At 42.3% G+C, this 12871-nt stretch overlaps 1 protein-coding gene across 1 annotated transcript; it reads right to left on the reverse strand.

The window, feature by feature from the left end:
* Positions 1 to 283: 283 nt before the first annotated feature.
* Positions 284 to 3439, reverse strand: LOC143181648 (uncharacterized). Its single transcript, XM_076382172.1, has 3 exons — positions 3105 to 3439; positions 2491 to 2553; positions 284 to 737 (listed from the first exon to the last, which is right to left on the reverse strand). Exons 1-3 carry the CDS (start codon positions 3249 to 3251, stop codon positions 510 to 512), a joined length of 438 nt encoding a protein of 145 aa, XP_076238287.1. The 5' UTR covers positions 3252 to 3439; the 3' UTR covers positions 284 to 509.
* Positions 3440 to 12871: the final 9432 nt, after the last annotated feature.

Consider the following 12871-nt stretch of genomic DNA (forward strand, 5'->3'; position numbering starts at 1 on the left):
GTGTAACCAGAGGTAAGTCTACTATTGGCAGGGGAAGCCGATACGCTGCGCTCTAACGTATCGTCTGCAATTACTCTACTAAAGACAGAAGGATTAGACTTTTTCTGAAGATCGGCTGCCTGGTCAGAGGTCTCGGGTGGTCCAGAACGTTCGCCAATCCTGAGGGCGCCGATCTCGATGGCCTCCAACTCCGCGAGACCTCGGGTCCTTCGTCCATGCACCTGAATAATACTGATTGTCCCGGCTCTCCCAATCCCGAACGAGCTGCCTGAGCAGCTCTCCGTTCCTCCAAAGGACGAAGGACTCGAGCCCTGGTCGCTCTGACTCCTGTCGACGCGGATGCTTCGAGTGTATATGGTCTCGAGCTTCCTTCCCGCTGAGAGAATTTCGATGATTGGCCGCGGTTATCGTTGCATATGGTAAGGCGTCGCTACGTCAAGCACCTCAGGACGGCTCGCCCAGGATGGATCACCCTGGACCAGCGAGTTCAGTTGGTGTCGTGCAGAACCTTAGTCCCAGGGATGGTGAACGGGAGTCTTGACGATTACTGGCTTAGCGATGGGCTCCACGTACTGCTCCACGGCGATCAAGTGGGGTGGCACGATGTGAGGGGCGTGGGCGGCGACTCTGCTAATGTGGGGTTGCGCAACCTTAATGTGCAGAGGCTGGGGGTGTGGGTTGGGGATGGATTGCTGCTGGGGGATCTGAATTGCGTGGTGCACTTCCGGAGCATGTACCTGGAGGAACCATTCGATATGTTAGTTCATCGTTATGTTAACTCGGAGACCCTCGAGCGATCAATATTTGAGGCTTTACTCGCTATACGCTTGGGGTTCCCTGAAATCGAACTTGTAGGATGTACAACTCTGATGTTATTTGAGTGTCAGCAATGTTTGCCTTGATAGGAATAATGAAAAGCAGAGAAGTTTGTAGGGAGCGAATACTGAAGAATAAATCCTGTCAATATATTATATTCTAAAATTTCTGTTCTTCTAGATGCCAACCGTTAATACGTACTTCAAATATTGACAATCCAATAATCTATTTCCTCGCAACGTTGAAATATTGACAATAAATACTGATCGTCTGAGGCTCCCCTGATGCAACGAAGGAAGGGAATGAATGTATATGCAACCCTCGAAGGCTGCAGGAACTGCGCGAAGTACATTAATTAAAGATAAATAGTACGATAGGAAACGTGGGTATCGTTCCAAGTACCAGAAGAGCGACTGGAGTAATGATTAGAGAATCAGAGCGACTCGCACAGTTGCACAAGGGCTCTGAAACGCCTGCAGGCAATCTAGTTGCAATTTCGTCAGCAGGTTCATAGGTCCTCGATCTAACGGGGGATTCAATGAGACGACGATTAGGGTTCGATCTCTAGATTGGAAAGTTACGTTACGTGACTGATAATCAGCACTGTGTATTGAACGAACCATTAATCTTGGAAAATGAGGAGCTGTCGATGATGCGGTAGTTGTTGCCAGGAAGTGGTTGGTTGGATTAGAAGTAACGATGACGGAAGAGAGTGGTCATCTAGACCAGATTAGAAATGAATGTTGAGGAACATTAGACAGAGTATTGCCAGGGAAACTTCCTGGACTTACGAAGCTACCAGTTGCTTCTGAAATGTGTCTCATGTGTTGGTAGTGCATAACACTGTAGTGAGATTGATGCAGTGTTCAAGAAGCTTAAATCTCCTTCGTTCTGTGGTTTCTGTTACCTGTTGCTGTGGTACTAGTCTTAAATCTCTGACTTTACCTGAGGCACCGCGACCTTGACGTACGCAGGTTGTGCGACCTTCACGTACGATGGTGCAGGAGCTGCTACCCAAGGATTAGGCCACGGTTGTGATGGCCATGGTTGCGCAACCTAAGCGTTCCAAAATCACGATTTTCAATACGACAAGCCTCTAAGCTCCCAGCTTTACATTTGGTTACTTTCTGCCGAGTTTGTCCAGTTACTCGGTAGCCGAAGAACAATGACAGAGAAGATCGCAAGTTTCGAGAAAAAGAAAATGAAGATTATGAAGAGAACGATGAAGGGTCTTCCTTCTCATCGGATCCCTCGCAGCCCAAGTTCTGTCGGGTAATACTTGGACGCCGAAGAAGAGACACGACAGCGGAATGAATGAGTAATTAATAATGACAGAGGAGTTATTAAAGTTTAAGTGAGTTAACTTCGAACGAATTGCGACAATTTCGGTATTCTGTGACGGTGAATCCTCAAAGTGGATGAAAGTTACTCTTGTTACTTCTAGCGAAGATGAAGATACCTTTCAGAAGAACATGATACAAAGTTTGAAGAGACTTGTTACGTTTTAATACTTCATGATAGCGATTCGTAGACTTCCTAGGAAATTATGAGAAAATTGTTACGCAACATGCAGTAAGTTAACTGAAGTTTCCAACGATAATAAAAACTGTGAAAGCCAACATTTTACTTGAAATCGCAACCGAGACTTCTTAAAAATTCATGGGGTTCACTTACCGGCGCAGCCCATGGGATGCCGGGGAAGGCACTGGCGACGGCCATGACAGCGAAGAGAACAATCTGCAATTGCATGAAAATAACTCAATATTTTTGTTAAAATTACAAAATAGCCTGCAAGGTAAACCAAAGACTCCTGGACAGTTTTAGCGTCGTGGAAAAATTATTTTTTTTCTTTTCAAAAGAGCCAGAGAGAATTTCTACAATTTTTTTCAATATAGTCTCACGGCTGTCTGGCGAGTTTATAGCGAAAAACTAGTTTCTGAAGTTAATTCATGCGCATTTTGATTTTTTCAAAGATGCAAGCAAAATATATGTCCATATAATTGCAAACAAGTAAATACAGCTACGAGCTTATAGCAAGATATTATTAAAAACTGTTAAGAATAAATATTCAAGAACTTGAACAAAACTTCTAAGTATTTCTCCACAAAGAAAAATATATTTTAAAGTGACAACAGCCTCTCAGAACTTAAAAATAATTTCAGAATTTTCTATCAGACAGCAAAATGAAAATAAGCTAAGTGGCATGATGCAGAGCCAGAGTGTTCCAGTAAAGACTAAATGTTTATTCCAAAAGCAATCGACTCGTTCGTAGTAGACTGGGGACTTACGACGAACTTCATTGTAGGCGATTTTTCTTGTACTGCACACGGGAAAACACTACGTATCTGAGGGGCGACGCGGTATGCTTTTATAGCGGTGCCCAGCCCAGGCCCAGGGAGCCAAGATGAGGCGGGGGTACAACGATTGCATTGCATACGGACCCCTTTCACCAATAGCGATCGACCCTTTCGGACCCCTTATTCGGCGCACTGCTGCCTCGCGCAGAACGTTCCACTTCCGGTATCCACGGGGGCACCCTCGAAAAACCGAAATCGTGGACAATTAGAGCTTTCCTCCGTTTTGAGATAAAGCACGAGGATGACTACAGATTGACCTCGTTCTTTGGTGCTATAAAAACAGTACGATTGCACTGATCAGCCAAGGAAAAAGAGAGGTTAAAACATGCGAAAAATTCATCAAGGATCCTGACTCGCCTTTCGCTTGAATAATTACTGGACTATTAACTCCTGATTTTTTTTAACAATTAATTGGAAGATAAATTTATATATTGCATAAAATATTGATTAGTCTTCCTACGTAGCGAATATGCAGTGAAGGGGATATTCATGAAAAGAGACGTGTTACACATTATGAATTTGTAGTATGTTACTTAAGAATATTTTTCATTCCAGTGTCATTAGGATTGGAACGTTGCAAGGCTTTCTAGCGTCGATTGGATTTCGATCTCACTTATCGGGCATCTCGAAACAGTGGTGGCGTTAAAAGCGACTTGCACAACGGATAATGAAGCGCCACTTCCGGTTGGATCGACGTAACGCTTCCGTCCAGTATTTTATGAAATTTCCCGTTCTTGTGAAATAGTCATTTTCTTAAATTTAATATTAAATTCAAAATAAGTTTGGCGGATTTCAGAAGCATGAGGAACCATCGTCGACCTAGGTTAGGATCGCAGCGCCATTGCACAACTTTTGCTAAAGCCTGATCCGTTTGAGCAAGAAGCATTTCCAGAGCTAACAGCTAAAACATATCAGTACGAGCTGCAAAAAGACGGCGTGGCAACCACTTTATTGTTTCCCATTTACAGCGAGCATTGTACCGACGTGAAATTGGAACGTATTGCGTTTTTCTCTGATCCCTCCACGCTGAATTTAATTCGTATACGAAGAAGAGAATCGAATTTTTCCGCGTCCTGAACGAACTGATAATTAGTCCGCCGTAGTAGATACCATTAACAATTCTTATTAATCTAATTCATGGTCGTGTAAATTGACATTACTCGTGGATGAGTCTGTTCTAAAATAAAGAAAAAGAAGAGATCGTAGAATTTTTGCTTTTCCCCATTCGATATTCGCGCAGGGATTACTGCGCAAGCGGGAAAGGAGCATTGCGCAAGCGCGAAGGGAGCATTGCGTAAGCACAAAGGGAAAATGGCGTGTAAAATTCAGTTATAATTTTCATCTCCTCCCTCTCTATTTACCCAATTATCCTCCACGTCCCGCTAATAGGCAGGGTTTTACGACTCGCCAATTTCGTAAGCGCCGTAAATGTTAGAACGTTGTAGCCTAACGAGCCAACGCGGTGCAAGGCGAGTAGTAAACGCATCTAATTCTAGACCGTGGGTTTACATTGTTTCAATCGAGCGCCTTCTTCTCTTACGATATTTTTAACATTTAATTAAATCCTCAAAGAGATTTTCTATAATAGAAAAATTACTGTCGATTCGCGTTTCTCAAGCCGACCGATTAATTCGTTTCGTGGAACTAATATGAGTTATCTCCGGTTGAACTGATTTTTGTCAATGCCTTAGTTGGTACTTGCTCTCGAAATGAAAAGTACAAAGCAGCACGGCATTCCTTGTTGAAATATAAAATCTTGAAACTCATGATTAATAAATGGGTTTTTGGAAAATTTAAATTTGAAAGTTTCACTGAATATTTCGAAATTTTAATATTTAATGTACCTTTCAGAATCTGGTCATTCGAAAATTTGAAAGTTTGAAAATTACAAGACTTCAAGATTTGAAAATTATGTAATTGTTTAAATAAAAACTTCAAAAACCTAACCTAATAATTAGAGGAAATAACCTTTGGTTTCTTATGAGATAAAAAAGGCGCCACTAGAGCAGGAATGTGAATTTATTCTAAAAAGGTATCTCCTGTTACAAAATTTAGATCCATGAATCCATAATTTTCCATTTTGTTCGAAGTAGCCAGCCCTAAGGTAACGCTCGCCTACGTGATCTTCAGGCACGAAGGTTGCATCGATTCGCAAAGTTTCCACCTTGGCACGGTTTCCCTAAGGCGACTTTTCCCGCTACCTTTGGCCTGCTAGATCTCCTTTTTGAGAAAACTGGCCGCCCTTTACATGGGAGTGCCAGTTGGCCAATCTTCGCGCCGCTGGAGAATGCTTTGACCTGCTGGTCCATGAAAAGCGGAGACAAAACGCCACGTGTGAGATCACATTCCCAATCAAGCGATCTAAAATTAGAAATCAATATTTGCTTTCTAACAGGAACCAAGACTTTTCTAAAAATATCTCGACCTACGTTAAAAATGATAAAGATCTTCATCAATTATAACAATAAACCTGATCGGTGTGAAATCGTGATCCGTCTCTTCGACGCATCATTAAATACAGAATAAAAACGATCCACACAAAAATAAGCAACGCTAAATTTTTCTTGAGTGATCGAAGATGAATGAAGATTTCGAAGGTCTAACCTCAGCAGAGACTGCAATAAAGCCGTAAAAATCGAACAAATTCGCAATTTAGTGGCGTGTACCATAGCCTGCCACGAAATTGGTGTTTCGGCACCGCCTGTTACAAGCCACTGCATTTTCCAAGTCAGGCTTCAGTTCCCAGGTCGCCACTTTGTTCGCACGAATGAAAGGGAAACGACATGCGCGATTTTCCTGCGAATCTGCTACAATTTCCACCGCCTCGCCGCGGTCTTTTTTCCAACTGATTAACAAACGTGCGGGAACGGCCGCCAGTCACCACTCGGACTTTGCGCAACTCTGGAGCGTTGCACTCGTTGTTTCTGGACGCCCAGGGAAAAGACAACCCCGCGCGAATCTCGACGCGCTTGCAGGAACCTTGCAAAACCGCGAATGTTTAACAATCCGTGTTATCCCTCGCAGTTTCGAGCTGGCTGAAAAAAATGTTGCATTCGACCGCGCATTTATCGTTCCGTGGCGATTATTTTGCAACGCGATGGCCTTTTTACGGCCGCGTCCCTTCTCCTGATTTTAGGCAATTACTTTGGAAACATCGCGAAATTCTTTCGAATCGTACTAGCTCCTGAGCGTTAATTATGCTTGAGAAATATAGAGACGTTGGTTTTCTTTTTTTATATCGGGTAAAAAAAGGCCGATATAGTGTTAAACAATCCGTTCTGTAATTAAATTTCACGTTTGATTTTGTTTCGAATTGCATTTCGTGGAGGTCTGAAAACTTGGAATAAATGTTAGTTTGAGTGATAAAGTTGCCATTTAATGGTTCATGGCAACGCCGTGTTTCGTTTCGCGATTTTGATCTGAGTACTTGGGTCTGAATATCTTTTTTCAACATCTTGGCTATTATTTCAGCAATCTAATAGCTGTACTTTCCCATTTGTACATGCTAAAAAATGGGCGAGCTGAAAATGAGTTTTCTCTCGATATAGTTTAATTTCAATTGAGTTCAATCGATTGCTAATGAACGGTGGTAATGTAATGCGATCGGTAACGTAGTTAAAGCTCATTAGGAGCTCTCCTTTCTCGGTTAGCGACCTTCAGGAATCTCGAATCTTCCAAATATCGAAGCAACTTATTTATTAGCCTCCGTCCTTTAAAGGGTTGCACTGGATTTGAGAACAAAAAGTGAGGTTATGTGCTATTATTTATAGCGCAAAAATAAAAGCACATTGAAAAGCCTCTTTTCAGTTAAGACGTAAGAAGAAACACAGGAAGAGAAGAAAAGGAAGTGATAAGTAAATTTAAAACATAATATTCTAACCTCTATAGTAATTCTTTTCTATTTGGTAGTTTGTTACTAATTGATAATGTAATTTATTGAAGGACTCACAACTAAAAGAACTCTTGTTAAATTTGTTTAAAATTAGAATATTTAACTTTAGTGCAACTACTACTATTTTGAGATTATAAAGCTGCATTTACAATAGTACTTCTTAAAGACGCATACACACAAAGAATTTTGTCGAAGTACCTATAAGTTTCCAGTGGTCTAACTCTGTAAAACTGTTCCTCGACCTCCCATTTTTGCAAGACTGTCTCAAGCAAAACCAACTTATTAAATGAAAACCCAAGTTTTACTTGCATATCTTGCAATGTATTAGTGGACGATCAAGAATCTCGATATCAGACAAAAAGGATTAAACAAGCATGCAGCACGTTTGAAGGAGATTCTCAGTTCACGAAGTGGGAAGAAACTCCAAGTGCATCACGATTTTCTCATGGACTAGAAGAAAAACGATCCAGATTTGTGATTAGCGGTCACTGGTGCATGAGGAAGCCAGGAAACTTCGCCAGCGAGCAGATTAGGCAATCCGTTCGATCAGATAAAATCGCGCAGTTACAGATTATGATTCAGAACGAAGAATTAAAGCGAGAGCGGGCTTGGAACGGTCATCCAGAACGAATCTGCCGAATAGAAAATTAGCTCGTGCTTGTTCCCACCGCGCGATTATCCGTGCCCACTGTTTAACGCGCGATCCACGATACCAGATACCAACGTCGCGGCCTACTTGGCCCTGTCAATCGTGGAACTCGAGGTACTCTCTTCCGCGACTTAATTGCGCGCAGCTGATTTCGACGCAAGCTATTGTATGGAACTTCTTGATATAGTACCGATCGTCAAGGTTCCCTGCGGACAGGTTATGACGCAACCGAGCTCTAGTTCTATCAGTTCATCCCTGTGGCGTGTACCTTTGCCAGCGCCACCCACTTTCCTCTCTGATTTACGTCATGATCTTGTTGAATCTGATAAGTTAATTTAGTGGACGTATAATTACCCCTCTAGCGTCAACTAAATACCACTTAGGATATATGGTAATGTCACCTAACTAGCTACGTCGACTTAGGGAAGAAGTAGTCTAGACATTAGAGTGAGGCTCACCGAGTGCCAGAGGAATATAATACGATGATATTTAGATTAGCCTTTCGCGTATGAAGCCAGTTCCAAGAACTGACAGGGACACGGAAATGCAGCTACCTAGATAGAAATCGACGCAATGCTGGGACTGCTGTATATTCAGAAAACTAGACTGATGTGTAATCTCAAGAGGGAATTAGGAAACTTAGTCACTAAAGATAATGTATGGAGGAGTAACTAAACATAAATATGTAATAAAATACACTGGGTATGGGCTCATAGCATATACGGGTCTTGGCCTAAGCACATGGCTACTGGGTAAACTTAATCCTACGAAAGTTGCAGTGTTGAATTCCGTCAAAGGAGCACTTACTTGGTAGGGTTAGGACAGCTACCTTCTTAGGATTAAGGTATATGGCAGCCCGCAGCATCTGCGGGCATTAGCTAATAGCCCAAGCACATGGCTGCCACATAACTTCAAGCCTGAGAAGTTAGCCTAAGTCTACAATCACCCGATTCGCCTGGAAGTTTTTCTTCGAGCGGAGCATGAACATTACGGAACCGCCACGAGCGACTCGAGAGTCTAGTACACTGTTAGAACTGGTCACTGTACAAAAATTATGTCTGAATTACCCTGGAGCGAATCGAAGTTGTCAACGCCTCAACATGGGAAAGAGTCCCCGTTCACGGGGTGGCCAGCAAAACCTTCAATTACCACGAGATCAGGCTTGCCTCGATCATCTACGAACAAAACACAATTACGGCTAGCTGTTTTTATAAATTTCACATTCTCACAGATGACTGGGAAGAATGAATCATGCTTCGATCACAGAGTGCAATAGAAATTCGTCTCGGGTTCCCCTCCTCTAGCCACGTGAAATATCAATTTCCGCAGTAGCTCTTGCTGAACGTTCCTAAATTTCTCCGCAATAATTAGGTGATTGCGTTGATGTTAGCAGCTGGTTATCGCAACGCAAACTTACGTGTTACATTAGAGGCTACGATAAATCATTCTCTGCACTCGTTAATACATCGATTTTAACGAACAAAATCGACCAAGTATTATGAGCGATTTAGTAATCGTGAATGATTTGGATAATGTGATTTACATAATATTAAGGCAACGTCAATGAAATTTTACATCTCTAAAATATACGGTCGTAATTGTCCCAATGGCATTATTGTATCAATACAGGAAATAATTTGTATTAACATTAAATAAGTTTACAGCTACTTTTCCGTGTTCGTTAGCTAATTCCCCCTACACTGCAAAATCTTCACGTTTCTGTTAAAATCGACAGAACTCTCGTCCTCCCTTAACACCAAGCAAGGGCAGCTCCGTCAGTCTTGGCGCGGTCAACTTGCTTCGCGAGAAGATTATTATGTCATAAATCGTCAGGACAGAGTGCCTATGCGACGTCAAGAACACTTCGAAGGATCATGAAGCTAATCGCCAAAGGCAACCGTTTCCAATACATTCCTTGCGCATTTTTCTGCCTATGGATTGCTGAATTTGTCCTCGCGAACCCCGATCGGGCAGAATGTGATTTCTTGCTCCTTCGGCGATCGCGTTTCTTGACGTTTGCGAGCTGAACACCGCCGAAGGGCTAACGTACCGGGTGACCTGGCAATCAAATCACTAGTTACACTTGCTCACTTCGAGTGGTCCCACTGAAGTATCTGATTTCTCTGGGAAACAGCCGAAGACGGTGAAATGCTTAAGGCAGGACGACTTTTAGAGGTTAGTAAAGAACGACACTCGAACAACAGAAGGACGAATGTTCTGTATTTACGAATCAAAGCCAAAAGTGGGAGATTGAGGATTCTTACACAAGTGTAATGATAATGAAAATCCTCAAGTGGTAACAATGAAATTCAGGAAACTGGGTTTGAGAATTATTTACATAGGTTAGCGGTATTGTAAAAATGGCGCGAAAACAAAGGAAACGCATGAGCACGTGGAAAGATATGTTCTTTCATAATCTATTGTAATCTAATGTTTCACGAGTACATACAAGTTTAATGAACTCTTAGGAGCAAAATTGTAATCTAAAACGTCCCTTTGCTGCGTATATTATAAAATTTTATGAGCCCATTTGCAAAAATATAGAAATGTTCCAATACCAAATTCGAGATTATGCGGAACATGTGCTATCTACACCTTATTTTATGTTAGCCACATCAATTAAGTTTATTACTCAAATAGCCCGAAGTATCTCGTAGAATTGAATTTGCGGAACCCACGAGATAGCATAAAATACGTCATTACCGAGCGCCTTGCAACGTTGCAGAAGTCGATTCGAGGAATAGCAAAATACGATTCCTAATTCCTCTGCATTCCTGGCCGCTGGCACCGATTGGTGCCTCAGGGACCACTGTACCGGGTGATCTAATAACACTTTGCTGAGTGTCATGTTAGAGGTCGAACGCGAAAAAGGTGCTGGTTTCGTGGAAGGCTCGCCAGCGGGCTCGTTAATGGCACCAGTCTCTTCTTTGCCTCTAAACGACCCATGGCTGGAGAACGCAGTGCGAGCGGAATGCAGGCGACACCTCGTCATCTCGAAATTAAGTTCGGTGCAAGTAATCGATCGTTCGCCATGTCCACCGCGAGCCAAGTGCTCCAGATTCGCGGCCCAAGGATGGCGATTGCAACAATCCCCCGGCTGATGCCCCAGGGCAACACGGATTCCCATATCTGCGTGCACCGAGTACGACAACGAGCTTAGAAAGTAAAGTTCCAGAGGCGGAGCCTTCGACTGCTGCTTAATTATTTAATTATATATAAATGCCGATAGACACTAGGTTGCTGAGGGGAGGAAGGCTCCAACAAACCCTTTTCCGTGTGCTTCTTATGGTCTTCTGTACCACAATATCTCGTTGACTCTTATGGAGATCACTGGTGCTGGTGGTTCCTCTGCTCTCTCAAATCACCAGTTTTTGTACAGCATTGCGAGTGTTTTCAGCACTGCCATATTCCTGTTTCAGCTGCCCTATGTACGTATGATGCGTAAATAATCAAATTTCAATAAACGCAATAGTAATCTTCTATGATGAGATTGGGCTGAAATCCTCATAATGGTGTTATTTATGAGCGAATTGGGTCAAGTTAATCTAGTAAATCCCTACTCATCTCCGCGGCTTTTCATTAAGTAAGGGAAACTATCATCTGGTGTTGAGAAGCTACGAAGGACGATGCCAGAGGAACTGGCGCAGCATAATTTCATCTTGTTGCACCAGAGCCCCGAGCGATGACTTTGAGAGCGACAAACTTGGAAGCGGTCCTCGCGAGCTTCAGCGCTGACGCAGTTACTCGCTAGGCGCTTCCATCCTATGCTCACTCAAATCGCTATCAACGTTCATTGTGCTACCTCCGCTTGGACAGGAGGATAAATAGCTAGACCTGCCACGCCTGAATCCTAGTCTTGATCTACTTGATTTCTAGGGATTTTCTTGAGATAAGACAATGCCTCTAGCTTCAAAAGACTCTGGAACCCCATTGTTCCAGAAATTTAAGTGATTCCACAATCTAGGGGCCACGATAAATGACTTTGGGCGTAGTCATGAGTCAGCGAGAACAGGATGACTCAAGGTGTCAGGTTACAGGCCCCACTATTTATTAAGTCGATCGTAATTTCGCATTACGAAATAATGATAAAGTCGAACCGTGAAATGTGAAGATCTGCACGCGATTCAAATCAAGATGCGCGGGCTATTGACGTAATAGCACGCGTAAAATCCCCGATTTTCCACGGAAGCTCGTCCATCATGCGTCCACGAAATTCATCGAGCATGTTCCGGCATTGCCGCGGCGCGTACAAAGGTGATGCCGCGTTGCGCGCTGACTTTCATCGCGAAAGCGTGGCGATCGGTATAGAAAAGTGTATTACGTCCCGGAAGAAAATCTACGCGCCGGTTACCGCAACGGGGAATCGGTGCCTCGTAAAATCTTGCATTAAACAGTTCGTAACTAAATTGCATCGCTCGGACTCAGGCTCGTAGCCGAAAGCGTGCCGTTCTCCGCTTTATGGAATGGGAAATCCCCACGCCACACGATTTGGTTAGGAATATCGAAACATACAGTTCCTTTGTTGATTTTGGTTTTGTTTTAATCTATGGTTTCAAAATTCTATCTATTTTCTGAAATTATGGCAAGTAAAAATTATATCAGTTGTGCTCTAAAATTTATAAAGAAATTCTCCCCCTCCATTTCAGTAAGCACACTGAAATACATGTCAGTAAATAGTTACAATATTATAGATTATTATAGATTTCTGGTCAGCGAGTTATGCAATATAGATTACAGCCTGCCAGTGGATGTCGGGCTCTATGACAATGCATTTTTTTAGAACACCAATTATTTTTAGAAAGGAGCCATAACACTCTTAATAACGTCTACAGTTTACGTTAGCAAAGTTTTATGCCGCGAAATCTGACAACACTAGAGAGACTTCAAGAAAATTAGCTTCGACCTACTCCTTGATCTTATGAATAAGTTCTTCATCTATCTTTGTGAATAAACACTACCAAATAACATTTTTAGACAAGTTTTCCTCAATAAATATTTAAGAAAGTATTAATTGAGGAATGTTATTCATTCACTTTAAAAGAAATTCTGCTGCAACGATGTTAAAAGTAGCCACGATAAAATGTTCCACTCAGTGCAATATTTACTCATTATAATCTTATCGCGATTCTTTTTAGTTCTTAAAATTATCCCTACATT

The sequence above is a fragment of the Calliopsis andreniformis genome, chromosome 7, assembly GCF_051401765.1.
Source record: "Calliopsis andreniformis isolate RMS-2024a chromosome 7, iyCalAndr_principal, whole genome shotgun sequence".
Taxonomy (NCBI): Eukaryota; Metazoa; Arthropoda; class Insecta; order Hymenoptera; family Andrenidae; genus Calliopsis; species Calliopsis andreniformis.